The sequence below is a fragment of the Bos indicus genome, chromosome 19, assembly GCF_029378745.1.
Source record: "Bos indicus isolate NIAB-ARS_2022 breed Sahiwal x Tharparkar chromosome 19, NIAB-ARS_B.indTharparkar_mat_pri_1.0, whole genome shotgun sequence".
Classification (NCBI taxonomy): domain Eukaryota; kingdom Metazoa; phylum Chordata; class Mammalia; order Artiodactyla; family Bovidae; genus Bos; species Bos indicus.
Genome location: NC_091778.1, coordinates 41,400,468 through 41,420,232, shown reverse-complemented (window position 1 = coordinate 41,420,232; position 19,765 = coordinate 41,400,468). Strand labels below are relative to the sequence as shown.

The following is a 19,765-nucleotide window of genomic DNA, read 5'->3' as shown; positions in this document are numbered from 1 at the left end:
GACTTGCCAATCTGTCTGCCCTTCATGTAGAATCCCTCCTCATCTCATGCTAAATGTGCATCCCACACAGGCACACTTTTCATATTGGTTGGTCTCCAACAGCCTACCCTGGCCTGTCCCTATTCCTTGTATGGACGTTTCTTTCACCCATCTTGGGTTTTAACACTGCATATTAGGCTGCCCCTTTGCTTATTTTACAAAAGGCTTCCCTGGTGGCTCAGATGGTAAAGAATCTGTCTTCAGTGCAAGAAACCTGGGTTCAATCCCTGGCTAGAAAGATCCCCTGGAGTAGGAAATGGCAACCCAGTCCAGTATTCTTGCTTGAAGAATCCCATAGACACAGGAGCCTAGTGAGCTATAGTCCATGGGGTCGTAAAGAGTCGGCCATGACTGACTGACTGACTAATGCTTGTTTATTTTAAAAATATTTGTATTTTTCCTGCACTTAAGCTTTGTTGCTAACATCTAATGGGTGGTGTGTTAAACTTTTAATATTAGGATAGAATGTAAATGCAGTGACTGTATTTTTCAAAACAAAAATTAAAACATGTCTGAAATACAGATTATTTGAAATTAGTGGTATCTAGAGCAGTTATGGGTATATGATCACCATTGAAATAAAGAACAAATGGAGAGTTTCAATTTCTAGTAGTAGAGGAGGTTGGTCCCATTGAACCAACCTTCCAGCAGATAATAATTATAATTCTGGACAAAATATGAAAAATCTTTTACCTGCAGGCATTGGAAAATAACCAAAACCAACCTGTTTTTAAGGCTGTTTTGCTCAAAGGCAGGTCCCAGTTTTAGCATCTGGGTGACCAAAACTTGAATAGATAATCCACAGTTTTACTGGCTTAAAAAACCATAGCAATCACAAGCAATCATAGGAAGCAAAGGGGGAAATCCTAGAGTGGAGAGGGTAGAGAGGGCCTTTTGTGTATAAATGCTCTAGCTGGACCAAATCTTTAGCTACTCCTTGAACTATACTTGTATGAGTCACACCCTGAGCAGTCCATCTGAGGTGAAAGTAACTGAACAGAGATTTACGCTTCTGCAAGAGTACCAGTTTGTGCCAGTTTTCCTAAGGCTGTGAAAGTGCTGTAGTCTTGGAAAACCTTCAGTCCCAGGTGTACTGGGACAATTGATTACCCTAGATGCTTCCCACCACAAATGAAACAGAATATGAGTTTAACTACATGCTTTAAAAAGTAAAATAAACAAAGAAAATCTCCTATATCCTTCAAAGGAACATAACAAACTCCAGAAATTCTGTAACGTATCTTTATAATTTTCAGGGTACAATCCAGAATTATTAGGTTATTTGAATAAGCAGGAAAATGTGACCCATACTCAAGAGAAAAGGAAATCATAGGTGACTAACCCCAAAATGATATAGATATTAGAATTGGAGGACAAGCCTCTTAAACAAGTATAATAATTATACTCAGATGCAAAGGAAAATGTGCTTGTAATGAATTAACAAATAGGAAATCTAGCAGAGAGACTGTGTAGTGCGCTCAGTCACGTAATCATGTCCGACTTTTTGTGACCCCATGGACTGTAGCCCACCAGGCTTCTCTGTCCATGGGATTCTCCAGGCAAGAATACTGGAGTGGGTTGCCATTTCCTACCCCAGAGAGAGACTATAAAAAAGATGAAAATAGAATTCTAGAACTAAAAATTACAGTATCTGAAATAGAAAACTCACTGAATAGGCTTGATAGTACATTAAGATGACAGAAGAAAGGATAATGAACTTGAAGATTGATTAATGAAAGTATTCAATCTGAGCAACAGAGAAAAGAACTTTAAGGGGAAAAGAACAGGACCTCAGGAAAATGTAGGAATATGAAAAAATCTAATGTAGATGACGTCCTTGAAGAAAAAGGGCAAAAGAATGGAGGAGAAAAAGAATTTGAAGAAATAATAGCTGAAAAATTACCAGGTTTAGTGAAAAACACAATTTTACAGGTAAGGAGTTTGGTGGACCCATGTGAGATAAATGCAGATAAAATCACACCTAGGCATATAGTAGTTAAACTGCTAAAAACTAAGGAGAAAATCTTGAAAGCATTCAGAGAAAAAGAATATATAAAGGAAAACAGTGATAGAAAATATTCTTCTCATCAGAAACAATAGAGGATAAGGAGATAGTGGAATGCCATCTTTAAAGTGACAGAAGAAAACTGTCAGCCCATAATTCTATGTCAAGTAAAAATATCCTTTAAATTTTAAGGCAAAATAAAGATATTTCCAAATGAATGGAAAGTTGAGAAAAGCTGTCATTCATACAGTTGCACTAGTAGATATGCTGAAGAAAGATCTGTAGACTGAAACAAGACAATACCAGATAGGAACTCGGGTCTTTATGAAAAAATAAAAATACCAGAATAAATGCAGAATAGTAATTTTTTCCTCTTAATCACTTTAAAATATAATTTTTGCATGGATTCTTTTTATTCTCCTTGAGACACTTTTTAGGAAGGATGTAGAGAATAGTCCTGCTCTGGAGAGGAAATCGGCAACTAAATCTTCCAAAGTGGTATCCTTATTAAATTTAGAATGCTCAAATCTGAAAAAAATTTACTCTAAAAAGCTAATATTTATAATCCTTTTCGTTTCAGATATAAAACCAAATGTGGAACTGAAAAGCACTCAAGAGCAGTCTGTGCCCACAGGTAACAACATCATATCTTTCCTCTCTAAAAATATACCTTTACTGAATAGTTCAAATGAAGGGGAATATTCTGATTGCAATATACATGCTATGGAAATGGGTTGTGGAAAAAATGAAGTCGTGTCTTCCTGATACAAAAATAATGCATCCGTTTAGATCATATAAGTTATCTGACATCACAGAGCCAAACCACCCCACCCAATGTTTTTTTATTTTTTCACTGTTGTTTTTTTTTTTTTTTTCTTAAAAAAAATTTTCAGCTGACTCATTTGAATTAAGACAGCTTTTGTTGAACAATATCATAGCTTATAAAACTTGTGCTTTTCACTCAGGAACAGTGGTCAGTAAACTTTATTTGTAAAGGGCCAGAGAGTAAATATTTTAGACTTTGTGGGCCGTATATGGTCTCTGTTGTATATTCTTCTTTATATTTTTTACAATCTTTAAAACTGTAAAACCATTCCTACTTCCTGGGTCTATATATTAATAAAAATAGGCCATGGCTAAATTTGGCCCTAGGCCATGGTTTGCTGACCGTTGCTCCAGAATAAACTATATACACTTAAAATAATCTATTTCCTAAAAATAAATTCTGTGTTTCTCTATTGATATACTCACTTTGTTTGAATCAAAGCTTTTGCTATATTACAAAATTTACCACACAGGTGTCTTTATTTTACTCTGAGTTGTAACCTTATGTTTTAATTGAACATGTACCTCATATCAGTTGTTCATATACAGGGCTCTGTGAATCTATCATTTCAGGCTTGAGAAAAGAAAACTGTTGTTTAGAGCAGTGTCTTAGTGTCTAAGAGTATATGATATGCAGAAATGAGAAACTTCACCTGAATCCATGACGACTGCATTTTCAGGACCTCTTCGTCATGTATCTTGTGTGATACGTTTCCATTTTACTCCTATATTCCAGTAAAATGTCCTGTTCCCCGTGTTCAGTCATGCTTGCGGCAGAAAGGAAGCCACTGCAATTTCCATCACCTCTCCTGTTTCAGCTCCTTAGTGCTGCAGGGTTCAGTGTTTTTGACTATTTGTTGCATGTAATAGGTTCTCAGCAAATATTTTATTGACTCTTGGGAAGGAGTTTGATGGCAAGTGGGTCTTTTCTGTTCATTTCTTTTGTTATCATTTTTTTATTAAGCTACCATGCTTATATGTGAAAAAATTCTAGCTATGTCATGCCTTCTTCCTTACTTCTAGTATTTTCGATATTTATTGTAAAAAATTGTGTCTTTGTTAAACTTAATTATTAGCAAGTTTGTTGTTTATTTAACCATGCTTTTTATCATATCTACTGCCTTTTACTTAGAAACTCCCATAGCACTTTGTATTTCCCTTAATCTCTTGTCCAAGTCTACATTTTAGACTTATCTCTTGTCTGAATCTTGCATTGTATTTGTGGGTTTGTTTTATCTACATCTGTAAATTATCAGCTCTTTGAATACAGAAATTATGACCTATTCATATCTGTAGCCTTGTCAACATTTAGTAAATGTTTGAAGAAATAAAAGAATTTGGGGGCTAGTATGCTTTCCACAAAATCATATTTATAATGTGAACAGAAAGGGAAAATAGAATTTGGTGTTCAGAAGCTTATAGGCTTCCTCTCGGGAAAGCATCTTTCCCAAATTGAATTTTGCCAGTAGTCTCAGGCTCAATATTTCTCATCACTATATGTTAATATTCTTGGTCTTAACATCTTACTGAATATCCTGAAATACACCAAAGGAGAGAGAATTTCTATCCAGAAGGAACTTGAGTGGAATTTAAGGTGAAAGAACTATTCAAGAAAATGATGTCTAATTGAAAGGCAAATAAACCTTGGACATATTTCTAAAATGTCACATATATCTTGCTTGGGTGTATGTGAAAGGATATTGTCTATTACTTAGGGATTGGATAAAGCTGAAACAGGTTTATAAAAATCCTTTCAAATTACTTCATAGTTAAAATTCTTTTTATCTTCTAGAAGGTTCAGAGCTTTTGAATGACTACGATTTAACCAAAGCTCATGAAACAGAAAATGTGGATGGTACAGAAGGCCCAGCCAATGAGGATGAAGACATAGGAGGTGAGCCATAGTATACAGACCAGAACTAAAGAGACGGTTGAGGCTCAGTATGGAGAAGAAATCAGGAAAACTTATATATGTGGATTGAGTTGGGAGGAATTCAGTTTTATTCACTTTACAAATATTTGCATTTAATAATTTGCTGTAGGATATCAGCAGATTTTGAGAATTTAAGTGTTCAAGCTATAATAACTTCATAAAAAATTTTTTAAATTACTTTTATTGGGGTATAACAGCAAAAGAGACACAGATGTGAAAAACAGGCTTTTAGACTCTGTGGGAGAGGCGAAGGTGGGATGATTTGAGAGAATAGCATTGAAACATGTATATTATCATATGTGAAATAGATTGCCAGTCTAGGTTTGATGAATGAGACAGGGTGCTCAGGGCTGGTGCACTGGGATGACCCTGAGGGATGGGATGGGGAGGGAGGTGGGAGGGAGGGTCAGGATGGGGAACACATATACACCCATGGCTGACTCATGTGAATGTATGGCAAAAACCACCACAATATTGTAAAGTATTAGCCTCCAATTAAAATAAATTAAAAAAAAAAAAAACTTTTATTGGGGTATAGTTAATTTACAATGCTGTGTTAGTTTCTGCTGCTACTGCTGCTAAGTCACTGCAGTCGTGTCCGACTCTGTGCTACCCCACAGACAGCAGCCCACCAGGCTCTCCCGTCCCTGGGATTCTCCAGGCAAGAACACTGGAGTGGGTTGCCATTTCCTTCTCCAGTGCATGAAAGTGAAAAGTGAAAGTGAAGTCGCTCAGTCATGTCCGACTCTTAGTGACCCCATAGACTGCAGCCTACCAGGCTCCTCCGTCCAGGGGATTTTCCAGGCAAGAGTACAGGAGTGGGGTGCCAAGTGTTAGTTTCTACTGTACAGAAAAGTGAATCAGTTAAATATAAATATATATCTACTCTTTTAGATTCTTTTCCCATATAAGTCATTACAGAGTATTTAGTAGAGTTCCCTGTGCTAACAGTAGGTTCTTATTAGTCATCTATTTTATATATATAGTAGTATGCATATGTAAATCTCAATCTCCCGGTTTATCCCTCCCCTCCTTCCCGCTCAGTAACCATAAGTTTGTTTTCTATGTTTGTGACTCTATTTCTGATTTGTAAATAAATTCACTTGTAACATTTTTAAAGATTCTACAATAAGTGATATCATATGATATTTGTCTTTGTATCTGACTTATTTCACTCAGTATGACAATCTCTAGGTCCATCCATGTTGTTGCAAATGGCATTATTTCATTCCTTTTTATGGCTGAGTAATATTCCATTGTATATATGCACCATATCTTCTTTATTCATTCATCTGTGATGGTCATTTAGCTTGCTTCCATGTCCTGACTATTGTAAATAGTGCTGCAATGAACATTGGGTTTCGTGTATCTTTACAATTTATGGTTTTCTCTGAGTATATGCCCAGGAATGAGATTGCTATATCATATGGTAACTATATTTTTTGTTTTTTTGAGGAACTTTCATACTCTTTTCCGTAGTGACTGTACCAATTTATATTCCCACCAATAGCATAAGAGGTATTCCTTTTTTCCACACTCTCTATAGCATTTATTGTTTGTAAGTTTTTTGATGATGGCCATTCTGACCAGTGTGAGGTGGTACCTTATTGTAGTTTTGATTTGTGTTTCTCTAATAATCAGTGATGTTGAGCATCTCTTCATGTGCTTTTTTGGTCATCTGTATGTCTTCTTTGGAGAAATGTCTATTTAGATCTTTAGCTCTTATTTTGATTCAATTGATTGCTTTTTTGATATTGAGCTGCATGAGCTATTTGTATATTTTGGAGATTAATCTCTTGTTGGTCACTTTGCAAATATTTTTTCCCATTCTGTTGGTTGTCTTTTCATATTTCATTTTTTAAAATAACATGTTTATTTTACTCTTTTCTGTTATTAAAGTAATACATATTCATGATAGAAAGTTTGTTTAGGATGTTTTCCACCAGTTCTCTAGATACCAACTGGGCATCCAACAATTCAATTCAATTCTTATGCTAATTTCTAGAATTATTACAGAACTCATAGAACTCAGCCACAAGACTGCCCTCACTCAGACTTCAGTTGAAAGTTCCAGGTCCCCAGGTTACCTGCCCTTCTGTCTAACTTGACTACAAATTTAGGATTTCCCACACCACCCTCCCTTCAGGTTTGATCGTTTGCTAGAATGACTCACAGAACTTAGGAAAACCCTTTACATACTATTACTGGTTTATCATAAAGAATGCAACTCAGGAATAGCCAAATGGAAGAGGTACATAGGGCAAGCTGTGGGGTGGGGAGTGCAAAACTTCCATGCCCTCTCTGGGCCAACCACACTCTCAGCAGCTTGATGTCATCACCAGACACTCTTTGAATCTTACGGTTCAAAAGTATTATAGAGCTCAATCTCCAGTTCCCCTCCTGGAGGTTGGTGCGTGACGCTGAAAGTTCCAGTCCTCTAATCACTTGGTGTTTCAGGTGACCTAGGCTATTTAGGGGCTGCAACCTAAGTTACTTCAGTAGCATAAACTCAGGTATTATTGAAAGGGGCTTGTTATGAATAACAAAAGACATTCTTATCACTCAGGGAATTCCAAGGGTTTTAGGAACTTCAAATAGATGGGGAAACAATGGAAACAGTGAGAGAGAATTTATTTTCGGGGGCTCCAAAATCACTACAGATGGTGATTGCAGCCATGAAATTAAAAGACGCTTGCTCCTTGAAAGAAAAGTTATGACCAACCTAGACTGCCTATTAAAAAGCAGAGACATTACTTTGCCAACAAAGGTCCATCTAGTCAAAGCTATGGTTTTCCAGTAGTCATGTACAGATGTGAGAGTTGGACTATAAAGAAAGTTGAGCACCGAAGAATTGATGCTTTTGAACTGTGGTGCTGGAGAAGACTCTTGAGAGTCCCTTGGACAGGTAGGAGATCCAACCAACCCATCCTAAAGGAAATCAGTCCTGAATATTTATTAGAAGGACTGATGCTGAAGCTGAAATTCCAATACTTAGGCCACCTGATGGGAAGAACTGACTCATTTGAAAAGACCCTGATGCTGGGAAAGATTGAAGCCGGGAGGAGAAGGGGATGACAGAGGACGAGATGGTTGGATGGCATCACCGACTCAATGGACATGAGTTTGAGTAAACTCTGGGAGTTGGTGATGGACAGGGAGGCCCGGTGTGCTGCAGTCCAGGGGTCGCAAAGAGACAGACACGACTGAGTGACTTACTGAACTAGGAACTTCATACCAGGAACCTGGGACAGAGACCAAATGTATATTTTGTCTCTGACCACTAATCTCTTATAGCAAAAGCATCATATAAGTCAAAAGATACTGGTACATCACTAGAGTCACATTCAGTCATTAATTACTCTAGTCCATCATCATATCATATGAAAATGTCTTCAAGGGTGAGACCACTCAGATTTGTGTGCTTCCGTTTGATCTTGTCAAGTTCCAAAGCCACAAGTAGTCTCAGCAATACATGGTTTCATCTTTTCAAGCATCTGGTGTAATTGAGCTAAAGTGAAAGTTGCTTAGTTGCGTCCGACTGTTTATGACCCCATGGTCTGTAGCCTGCCAGGCTCCTCTGTCCATGGAATTCTCCAGGCTAGAATACTGGAGTTACCTTCTCCAGGGGATCTTCCCAAACCAGGAGCTGAACCCTGCTGTCCCGCATTGCAGGTGGATTCTTTACTTTCTGAGCCACCAGGGAAGCCCATAATTGAGCTAAAAGATGGTATTATTCCCTTGCTCTGAGCCTCTGTTGAGATTGTAATATGATATTAGATTTCCTTCATTTGCATAGCCCATTGATTCATTCCTTTACCCTGAACTATTGTTCCTCCTTCTCTCCATTTATTTATACCTAAACTTTTCCACATTTGGAAGGAACTTTAGATTTAGCAACTGTGCTGTTCTAGATTTCAGGCAACATACTAGTGTAGTAAGTGCTTCCCCTTCAGTTCCTTTCTAGTCATATAGGGTAGAATTACTTAGCTACATAACCACTGGGCTATTTATTTTTACCACGGGGCAATAGCTACTTTCAAGTGTTAACCTTGATTTTGCCAAATAGAATGAAGGCACTACCTGCCCTGCCAGGCCTTTAGGAATCCTGACATAAAGGTGTAAAACTATAGTTACAATTTCTTGCCTGTTTCTGGCACTTGTAGTTGCATCCCTGGTCCTGTGACCACCTGATGTATATTGGAATGCATTTTAAGGTCAACTTAAAATTTAATATATATCCTACAAACAGATTGTATCTTTTTTTTTTTTTTACTGTTGAAAACACGTTAACCAAACCCTCATGCCTCCATCTCCCCCTGTTTTAAACAAGGAGTATTTCAAATGCTTGTTCCAATTTTCTATGAAACTTATTCCGAGAAGAATCTCTCTGACTATTCATTATTTGGCATTATGAGCTGTAAAGTGTGTTCCTTTCTCTGATAAAATGTGATTTGATGATCCAAATGTGTTCAATATCTTCTATTGCGATTCTTTTATAGTACTTGGACTCTGCTTCTATCACCAGGTAAGCAAAACTCAGTAGAGAGTCAATGTCTAGTCTGTCAAAACCCATTTGTAGCCCTGCTGGGGCTACTGACATTGGTTCAGTGTAATCCACCTACCAGCTATGTGTGGGGTCTTCCCCCTGAGGAATCCCCCCATAGCCATCTGCAGCCTCTGTTTCTCTTGTTGGCATACTGAACAGTTCTTGTTGGCATTTTGAGCCTCAAAGAGTGCAAAAGGAATATGTCCAAATTCAGCCCTCTGCACTACTTTGGTCCCCAAATGTCTACTCATTTCATGGACCCAGGTTGCCATCTCAAGCTAGTATACCAGTATATAAACTGGATGACTGATCATCATCTAGTCTGGAAGGAGATTCTTCTGTTGAACGTCAACCTGTCCTGCTTTAATGTACTCTCCAGTTTCCATAGTGATTTCTGCAGGGTTCTACTCCATGTGGGCATCCCTTTAATAGGCCAGATTTCTATCGCCTTCTGCCTATCAATATGGCCAGGTCATTGACCATCACACATTAGTCAGGTAAAAACCAAAACATAGAGGCTTTCATTATTGTTCAATTCTTCCATCACTGCTAGGAAAGCAGCATGTAATTCATCCCACCAAACTGATTTGTTTTTACCTTCTTCAATCAGAAGATTGAAGAAGGTCTTTCAAATAGGATATTGGCCATTTACCTTAGACTGCCATCCATACATCAAGCAGACCTTTGTTGGTCAGTTAAGAGCTGTTTGGGCTTCCCAAGTGGTACCAGTGGTAAAGAATCTTATGATACAGGAGACATAAGAGACTTGGGTTCAGTCCCTGGGTCTGGAACATCTCCTGGAGTAGATATTGGCAACCCACTCCAGTATTCTTGCCTGGAAAATTCCTTGAACAGAAGAGCCTGGCGGGGGCTGCAAAGAGTCAGACACAACTGAGTGACTGAACACAAGAACTGTTTATAGGGGAAAGAGACTCACAGACATAGAGAATAAATTAATGGTTGCTGGGGTTGGGGCAGGGAGAGGATGCTGGGAAGGGATAGTTTGGGATGGACATGTATACTCTGCTATATTTAAAATGGATAACCAACAGGGACCTACTGTATAGCACATGGAACTCTGCTCAATGTTATGGGGCAGGTTGGATGGAAGGGGAGTTTGGGGGAGAATGGATACATGTATATGTATGACTGAGTCCCTTCACTGTCCACCTATCACAACATTGTTAATTGGCTATACTCCAATAAAAAATAAAAAGCTTTAAAAAAAAAGAGAGCAGTTTATAGGGTACTGTCCAAGTGATGATAGAATCTGGCAGCTCCTTACACAGTTCCAAAGTCAGTCCTAATAGAAAAGAGGCTCCCTGCTTATATCTGCAGCTTGCATTCTCTTGTAGCATAATCCTGTGTAAGCCATTTCCATTTTCTTGTGGCACTCTTCTGGGCATTGCCCTCCTCATTAGAACATTTTTCTGATACCATCTAAGATACCATGGGTATTTCAGATACTGAGATTATTGTTTGTCCTGCAATCATTGGGGAAGTTTCAATTAATGTCTGATATAAGCCCACTACTTTCCCCTCAAGTAGAAATTCTCTATTCTGTCATCGCCATAGCTGTCACTAGGAAGCACTCCCAGGTTTTTGCCATAAGCCCCAGTCTGTGCTCCACATAGAACTATTGCATAGAGTTTGTCCACGCCAGTGCTCCAGCTTCTCTTCTACCCTGTGTGGACTTGGGCAATCTTATTCATCCTCATTTAGCATGTCCAATTAATATTACTTGAAGGATAGATTTTCATGCCTCCTGTTCTACAAAAGAGTTCCCTGGTCAGACACAGCAACCATTCCCATAATACATCCAGGTAAAAGAGTTGCAATCACTTAGGACATACCAGTTTTCCTCCAAACTTTCACCTTAATCCATTAACCCTTATATTCATTTTTTTTTTTAATTGAAGTATAGTTGATTTACAATGTTCTGTTAGTTGCTGGTATACAGCAGAGTGATTCAGGTGTACATGTTGTTCAGTCGCCCAGTCATGTCCGACTCTTTGCAACTCCATGGACTGCAGCACGTTAGGCCTCTCTGTCCCTCACCACCTCCTGCCTAAGTTCATGTGCATTGCATTGGTGATGCCATACAGCCATCTCATCCTCTGACGCCCTCTTCTCCTTCTGCCCTGAATCTTTCCCAGCATCAGGGACTTTCCCAATGAGTCCACTGTAAATCGCATCAGATGACCAAAATACTGCAGTTTCAGCTTCAGCATCAGTCCTTCCAATAAGTATTCAGGGTTGATTTCCCTTAAGCTTAACTGGTTTGATCTTGCTGTCCATGGGACTCTCAGGAGTCTTCTCTAGCACCACGGTTTGAAGGCATCAATTCTCTGGTACTCCACCTTCCTTATGGTCCAGCTCTCACAACCGTACATGACCACTGGGAAGACCATAGCCTTGACAATATGGACCTTTGTCAACAGAGTAATGACTGTCTAGGTTTGTCATAGCTTTTTGTCAAGAAGCTAATGTCTTCTGATTTCATGGCTGCAGTCACCATCCTCAGTGATTTTAGAGCCTAAGAAGAGGACATTTGTCACTACTTCCATCTTTTCCCCCTCTATTTGCATGAAGTAATGGGGCTGGATACCATGATTTTAGTTTTCTTAATATTTAGTTTTAAGCTGGCTCTTTCACACTCCTCCTTCACCCTCATCAAGAGGCTCTTTAGTTCCTCTTCACTTTCTGCCATTAGAGTGGTATCATCTGCATATCTGAGGTTGTTGATGTTGCTCCCACCCATCTTGATTCCAGCTTTTAACTCATCTAGCTTGGCATTTCTCATGATGTGCTCAGCGTATAGATTAAACAAATGGGTGACAGCAGACAGCCCTGTTGAACTCCTTTCTCAATCTTGAACCAATCAGTTATTCCATACAGGGTTCTAACTGTTGCTTCTTGACCCACATACAGGTTTCTCAGGAGACAGATAAGATGGACTGGTATTCAGTTTTGCATGTTTATCTATTTTATATATAGTAGTTTGTATCTGCTAATCCCAAATTCCTAATTTATTTCTCCCTCAGCTCCTTTCCCCTTTGGTAACCTATAAGTTTGTTTTCTAAGTCTATGAGTCTGTTTCCATTTCATAAATAAGTTCATTGTGTCATATGTTAGATTCCACATATAAGTGATATCATATGATATTTGTCTTTTCCTGTCTGACTTACTTCACTTAGTATGACAGTCTCTAGGTCTATCCATGTTACCTCAAATGGCATTATTTCATTCTGTTTTTTGTCTGAGGCTGGTGATTCAGTGGTAAAGAATCTGCCTCCCCTTCGATTCCTGGGTGGGGAGGATTCCCTGGAGAAGGATATTTAGGTTGCTTCAATATCTTGGGTGTTGTAGATAGTGCTGCAGTGAACACTGGGCCACACGTATCTTTTTGAACTATAGTTTTGTCTGGATATATGCCCAGGAGTGGGATTGCTGGATTATATGACAACTCTATTTTTAGTTTTTTGAGGAACCTCCTTACTGTTTTCCATAGTAACTGCACCAATTTACGTTCCCACCAACAGTGTTGGAGGGTTCTCTTTTCTCCACACCCTCCCCAGCATTTATTATTTATAGACTTTTTCATTAAGGCCATTCTGATCAGTGTGAAGTGGAACCTCATTGTAATTTTGATATGCATTTCTCTAATAATTAGTGGATCTTTGTCAGCAAAGAGATGTCTCTACTTTCTAGTATGCTGTCTAGGTTTGTCATAGCTTTCCTTTCAAGGAGCAAGTGTCTTTTAATTTCATGGCTGCAATCACCATCTACAATGATTTTGGAGCCCAAGAAAATAAAATCTGCCACTGCTTCCACTTTTTCCCCTTCTATTTGCCATGAAGTGATGGGACAAGATGCCTTCATCCTAGTTTTTTGAATGTTGAGTTTTAAGCCAACTTTTTCTGCTCTCCTCTTTCACCCTCATTGAGAGGCTCTCTAGTTCCTCTTCACTTTTGGCCATTGGAGTGCTATCATCTACATATCTGAGGTTGTTGATAGTTCTCTCAGCAATCTTGATTCCAACTTGTGCTTCATCCAGCCTGGCATTTCACATTATGTACTCTGTATATAAGTTAAATAAGCAAGGTGACAATATACAGCCTTGTCATACTCCTTTCCCAGTTTTGAACCAGTCAGTTCTCCCATATCTGATTCTGACTATTGCTTCATGACTCGCATACAGGTTTCTCAGGAGCCAGGTGAGGTGGTCTGGTATTCCCATCTCTTTAAGAATTTTCCACAGTTTTTTGTGATCCACACTGTCAGGGGCTTTAGTGTAGTCAATGAAGCAGAAGTAGATGTTTTTCTGTAATTCTTTTGCTTTTTCTATGATCCAACAGACGTTGGCAATTTAATCTCTGGTTCCTCTGCCTTTTCTAAATCCAGCTTGTACATTTGGAATTTCTTGGTTCATGAAGCCTAGCTTGAAGGATTTTGAGAATAACCTTGCTAGCATATGAAATGAGTGCAACTGTATGGTAGTTTGAACACTTTTTAGCATTGTTCTTCTTTGGGACTGGAATGAAAATTGACCTTTCCCAGTCCTGTGGCCACTGCTGAGTTTTCCAAATTTGCTGACATATTGAGTGTAGCACTTTAAGAGCATCATCTTTTAGGATTTGAAATAGCTCAGCTGGAGTTCCTAAGGCCCACTTGACTTCACACTCCAAAATGTCTGGGTCTAGATGAGTGATCACACCATTGTAGTTATCCAAGTTATTAAGACACTTTCTGTATAACTTTTCTGTGTATTCTTGCCACCTCTTCTTAATCTCTTCTGTTTCTGTTAGAGATAGCAAAGGACTTGGCCAGGAGCATGTTTTTCATATACAAACCAACCAAATCCTGAGTCTGTACCCCCCAAGTACTATCTCCTTATCTAAATCTCATGAACTCAACTAATATTTCCCTTGCCTGAAATCAATCCAAGGCCAAGTACCAGACAACTAGAGACCACTTGTCACAAAGCCTGCTGTAATTATTCAAACCAACCAGTCCTTAACTGTTTATCCTGCCTGCCTTGCCTTTTCTCTGAAAGTCCAATGAAGGCTCTTAGCCTAGGATTTTCCTTGCTCTTTTCTGTATTCTGACTGGCACCGGCGCTTTCCCCTGTGGCCCTGTTTGTTATGTGGTGACCCCTTCTATGGATCATATGAATGTAATAAACTTCTTCCTTTCAGGCCTCATTCTCATCTCCTTCTGTGGCTGCAGTAACTTTACCATGCTATATACAACATGTGCATGCTTATGAGTTAGGAGATACATGGGCTCCAGGTTAGACATTTACAACTGGCGTCCTGTTTGCATTTCACGGGGCAGGAAGAAGTGGGCTTCAGGCTGGATACTTACAATTAGCCTCCTGTTTGCATTTCCTGAGACAAGAGATAGGTGGGCATTTAAATTGTTAAGGCATTTACAATCAGCCTCCTGTTTGCCCTCCAAAATGCAAGTAACAGAAGAAACAGGGTAAATAGCCAGTCTTCGTCTCTTGTAAAAACCTTAAAATAATAGGCATGGCAAGGACAAAGAGGGGCAAAACCCTGTTTGGGTGAAAGAGTAAAGGATCTCAGACCCCCCTGCCGCCCCCACACTTTGGGACAACGAAGACACTATACATGCTCAGAAAGGCTCCTTGGGGTCAAAAATCAGGGGTTAATGCCAAGCCATAATGAGTCTTGCTTTTCCAAGAAGCCTTCACTTCAAGATTCTTCTTGGCTAAGGGTGTTTGCACACCTCAGGGGAGAGTCCTGAGACAAATTAACTGGTGGGCTGGTGGGAGGGGACAAAAAAAGATGATTGGCCTAAGGGAAGACAAAGACCTGAAAAACTGCCCCCTTATAAAGAATTTAAACTTCCCAAAGGTGTGATTCTCTCTCTGAGTTCACCTGTGTGCCTTTCTGCATGTACTTTCCTTTTTAATAAACTTATTACTTTACTCTTCACCTTCTACCTCCTCACCTGAATTTGTTCTTGACTAGGCAGACAAAGACTAGGGACTCAGACCCTAACTGCTGACCCCTGTGGTCCAGTGGTTAGGACTCCCAGTCTGGGAAACTAAGACCTTGCTTCTAGCTGCTGCTTACTGCTACTTGCTGCAAGCTGCCACTTACTGCTGTATATGTTTGAAATCAATCAGAACACCCCCTTAACCAATAGCATTTACTATGACCTCGGTAATAGGCATATTCAGTGAGTGACTATCTTGGTTGTCATAAAGTCAGTGTCATCTGGCTTACATATGAAACATATCAGCTGCTTCATCTGGGTTGTTCTACTTGGCACTTACAGAGGGAGTTGGATGGTCCTCTTTCTCAGCGTAAGCAGACCTTATGGTGGCTTTTATCCAGTCCATCAAGCTGACCATTTCCTCATGGAAAACATGCTGTGTGTCTGGCTGGGTCTTAACCACCTGCAGTTGTTTCATAGTGAGCAGTGGGTCCTTTATCAACCCAGACATGCTCTTCCACTCTATAGCATTCAGAACTAAAGACAGTGCCCCTAAATTAGTCACTCTCACAATCTGTTTTACTAAAAGTTCTCCAGGAAACTGATGGTACTGATTCACAAAATAAGACAACTCTTTCACATTCTACCCCCTGGTTTCAGTAGTTTCTTGGTTTTGCCTTCCTACCACATGAAGTACCTTCTTAGAGGTACTCTCTGCCATTTCTGCATAGTTTTTCTTTTTAGGGGAAACTTTGAGCCTTGTATCTGAAGCAGAATCCAACTGAAATCTGAGCTTGATCAGTCCTCAAGGTCTGACCCAGAACTCTCTTCATTTCAGCTCTTGCCAATAACAGTGACCAAGGAATTATGCATTTCACTTTTTTCTTATCAGTTTGCATTTCTGCACATATCCAGTGAATCAGCTTCCTAAGAGTTGGACCCATCTCTGAATACTCTGGGTAATTTTACTTCTCCATTGCCATTGGAGAAGGCAATGGCACCCCACTCCAGTACTTTTGCCTAGAAAATCCCATGGACAGAGGGGCCTGGTAGGCTGCAGTCCATGGGGTTGCTAGAGTCGGACACGACTGAGCGACTTCACTTTCGCTTTTCACTTTCATGCATTGGAGAAGGAAATGGCAACCCACTCCAGTGTTCTTGCCTGGAGAATCCCAGGGATAGGGGAGCCTGGTGGGCTGCCATCTATGGGGTCGCACAGCGTCAGACATGACTGAAGCAACTTAGCAGTAGCAGCAATTTTACTTTATAGTAACTGATCCTAGCATAACTGCTGCTCTGTAACATGGGTGACCATGTGGCCAAGAATCAGAGGTTCTTCATTCCCCTCTTTTTCTTCCCAAACTATATGTTCTATGAACAAGGACTGTTCTAGCAAATCCCACTCCTGACACCTATTCTAGGATGTTTTCCAACACCAACAACTGATTCTCCAGACATCAATTCAATTCTGATACTAACTTCTGGAGTTAGCACAGAACCCACAGGTTAAGGGCTCAGTCCTACAAGACTACCCTCACTTCAAACACCAGTTGAAAGTACCAGGTCCCCAGGTTACCTGCACTTTTGTCCAGTTTGACTACAGATTTAGGATTTCCCACAACTCTGCCCGCCCCCCCCCCACTCCCAGGTTTGATAATTTGCTAGAATGACTCAGAATTTAGGAAAGCACTTTACATATTATTACTGGTTTATCATCAAGGACACAACTCAGGAACAGCAAATGGAAGAGGTGCATAGGACAAGCTATGGGATGGGGGGTGGGGTGGGGTGCAAAGCTTCCATGCCCTCCCTGGGCATACCACCTTCTCAGCAGTTTGGTGTCCTCACCAGATGCTCTCTGAATCTTACCGTTCAAAAGTATTTATAGAGCTCAATCTCCAGTTCCCTTTCTGGAGGTTGGTTGGTGGCACTGAAAATTCCAGTCCTCTAATCACTTGGTGTTTCTGGTGACGAACCCATCCTGAGGCTATCTGGGGGCTGCACCCCAAGTTACCTCAGTAGCACAAGTTCAGGTATGATTGAAAGGAGCTTGTTATGAATAGCAAAAGATGCTCCTATCACTCAGGAAATTTCAAGGGTTTTAGGAACTCTGAGTAAGGAATTGGGGACAAAGACTAAATGTATTTTTGTGTTTTACCACAGTTCAGAAAGTTCATAGAAATAGAAAAAAGAAAAATCGACTTCTGATCTACCACTCAAATATAGTCTGTATTAGCATATGAAATACTTCCAGACTGTTTTTGTGACTTTTGAGCACTATATTTATGTTAGCATTGTAAGCATTTTGTATTAATATTTATGTTGATAAATATTATCAGTACTGCTTTGTGAATATCACTCAGATCTCATCTTAATGACATTTCTTCAGAGAGACTTTCCTTGACAACCCAGTTATTTTAACACAGTAGCCTATTTTAATTCTCTGCGTGGCACTTTGCAATGGATAGTTTTGGAGTTTTATTTGTTTATTGTGTCTCTTTTTCCACCCTTCATGAGCTAGGATCTTGAGTTTTCTTTTTTGCTCTAGGTATTTGCAGTACCTAGAATAGTACTTGGGAGTAGATGTGCAGTAAACATTTGTTCGGTTAAAAATACACACACGCATACACACACACTTTTTCCTTAAAGGAAGAAAAGAAAAAGACAAAAATTGTTTCTCTGAATCATCTTCTTTTGTCTTAGCTTCTTAAGGCCCCAGAAATGAAGGTCTATATCTAAAACTTCTGAGACTCAAATCACAGCTTCAACTAACATTCCAGCTCTGCCTAACTATACATTAATTTGTACCAGTTCTTAACCACAGAGACTGAAAATTGCTGCCTGGCACAGGATGTGGTCATTTGTGCTGAGGAAAGGCATATGGTGTTCTACCAACTTTGTGCAACTTTCTGAAGGTGACAACCATGGAGTCACATTCAGAATAAGGCAAATGATAACCATGTCATTGGCTTGCATTTTTCCAAGTTAGGGTTTCTGAGGTCTGGTGGATAACACCATGAAGTCTAGGGTTGAAATGGCTATCCCTATACTACTTTCAGTCTGGGAATTTACAATTTATGTTAGAATATGCTCTGGGTTCAGAAGTAGCCTTTGAGTTTTATGTTTTCAGATAGTTGAGGGGAAAAGATTAAATATTGAAATGTAAAGAAGAAACCAAATAACTCTGTTCAACTACAGGAATTTAAAACAAATATTATTAAAAGCCATGTGGTGTAGCACTTCTCGAGGAGTCCATGCAACACCTTTATGACCCTGATCAAGAAGTGCTTCTAAGGGTCATCTCCAACTGCTGTCATCTCCAGCTACGTGTCAGTGGATTACTGGAATATCTGTCTATTTTTCTCACTTGTTAGGGGCCTGGGAGTGTCATGTGGTTCTTGGTAAAGACTAGAAGATATTATCAATCATTCTGAATAATTTGAGAAAGAGAAGAAACAGTTAAGTCCAATTTAGAAGTGAATAGGCTACCTTTAGCATTGAAAGATTAATTCATCATTTCATGATTAAGCAGACTACTGTACTGTAATGTAACATAATGCCGGCACTTGATCGGGGTCATATACCTTGGGAAAGATTGTTACCAGGTGTCTGCTTTTTGAAAAGATACCATATGATCAGTATATACAAATTATACATGCTAAAATATGAAATAACAGAATTGAAAAGTAACATTGCCTGAGAAAAGATATATAGTAATGAATCTTAATATATCGGTATATTAAGGCACTTCTGCCATATTCACCATGGGTTGAATACGCCCTCCTCCAGGGGATCTTCCTGACCCAGGGATTGAACCCAGGTGTCCCATATCACAGGCAGATTCTTTACTGTCTGAGCAACCAGGGAAGCCCCATATTTAGCGTCGAGAAACATTAAGACTAGAGTTAGGATTATATTTTTAAAGGGAATTAGGAGTACCTCCCTGATGGCCCAGTGGTTAAGACTCCAGACTTCCATTGCAGGAAGCATGGGTTCAATCAAGGAACTAAGATCCCGCATGGTAATAATGATTATTTTAAAAGTATGCTTTAGAGGATCTTAATTTATTTAAGTTTGTGGAAGTGTATTTTAATGTCCTCCGAAAAGTTTTAGACACTGAGACCAGACCAATCTTGGAATGTTTTAAATTCAGAATAATTGTAATCATGTTTAATGTACATATTTAAATGTGTCATGTGCCTCTTTCTAATTTTCCAACTCTTAGAAAATTATTTTATAGAAAAATTAGAAACACTTACTTTATTTTTCTCTTGTGGAAAGACCGACTAAATTTTTAGAGGGAAAAGGCTTTACCCAACTAGTATTGTTGTTTGAGAAACAAAATAAAATATTTGGGAAAAAAAACTTTTAAAAGGTGTAAACATTTAACTTATGTTTACTTGTTTCCCATACTTGTTTCCCTAGGCAATTTTTTTTTCTGTAAAGGGCCAGG

At 39.3% G+C, this 19,765-nt stretch overlaps 1 protein-coding gene across 4 annotated transcripts in view; it reads left to right on the top strand.

Annotated features, from left to right (window-relative positions):
* The window catches only part of IKZF3 (IKAROS family zinc finger 3), a 91,015-nt gene that overhangs the window by 20,646 nt on the left and 50,604 nt on the right, over positions 1 to 19,765 (top strand). For 3 of the 4 annotated variants that reach the window (XM_019982254.2, XM_070773400.1, XM_070773399.1), the window contains exons 2-3: positions 2,625 to 2,678; positions 4,662 to 4,763. In XM_019982254.2, the coding sequence (XP_019837813.2) occupies positions 2,625 to 2,678; positions 4,662 to 4,763 (156 nt within the window). The remainder of the gene's footprint in view (positions 1 to 2,624; positions 2,679 to 4,661; positions 4,764 to 19,765) is intronic. The other variant, XM_070773398.1, reaches the window with a different exon arrangement.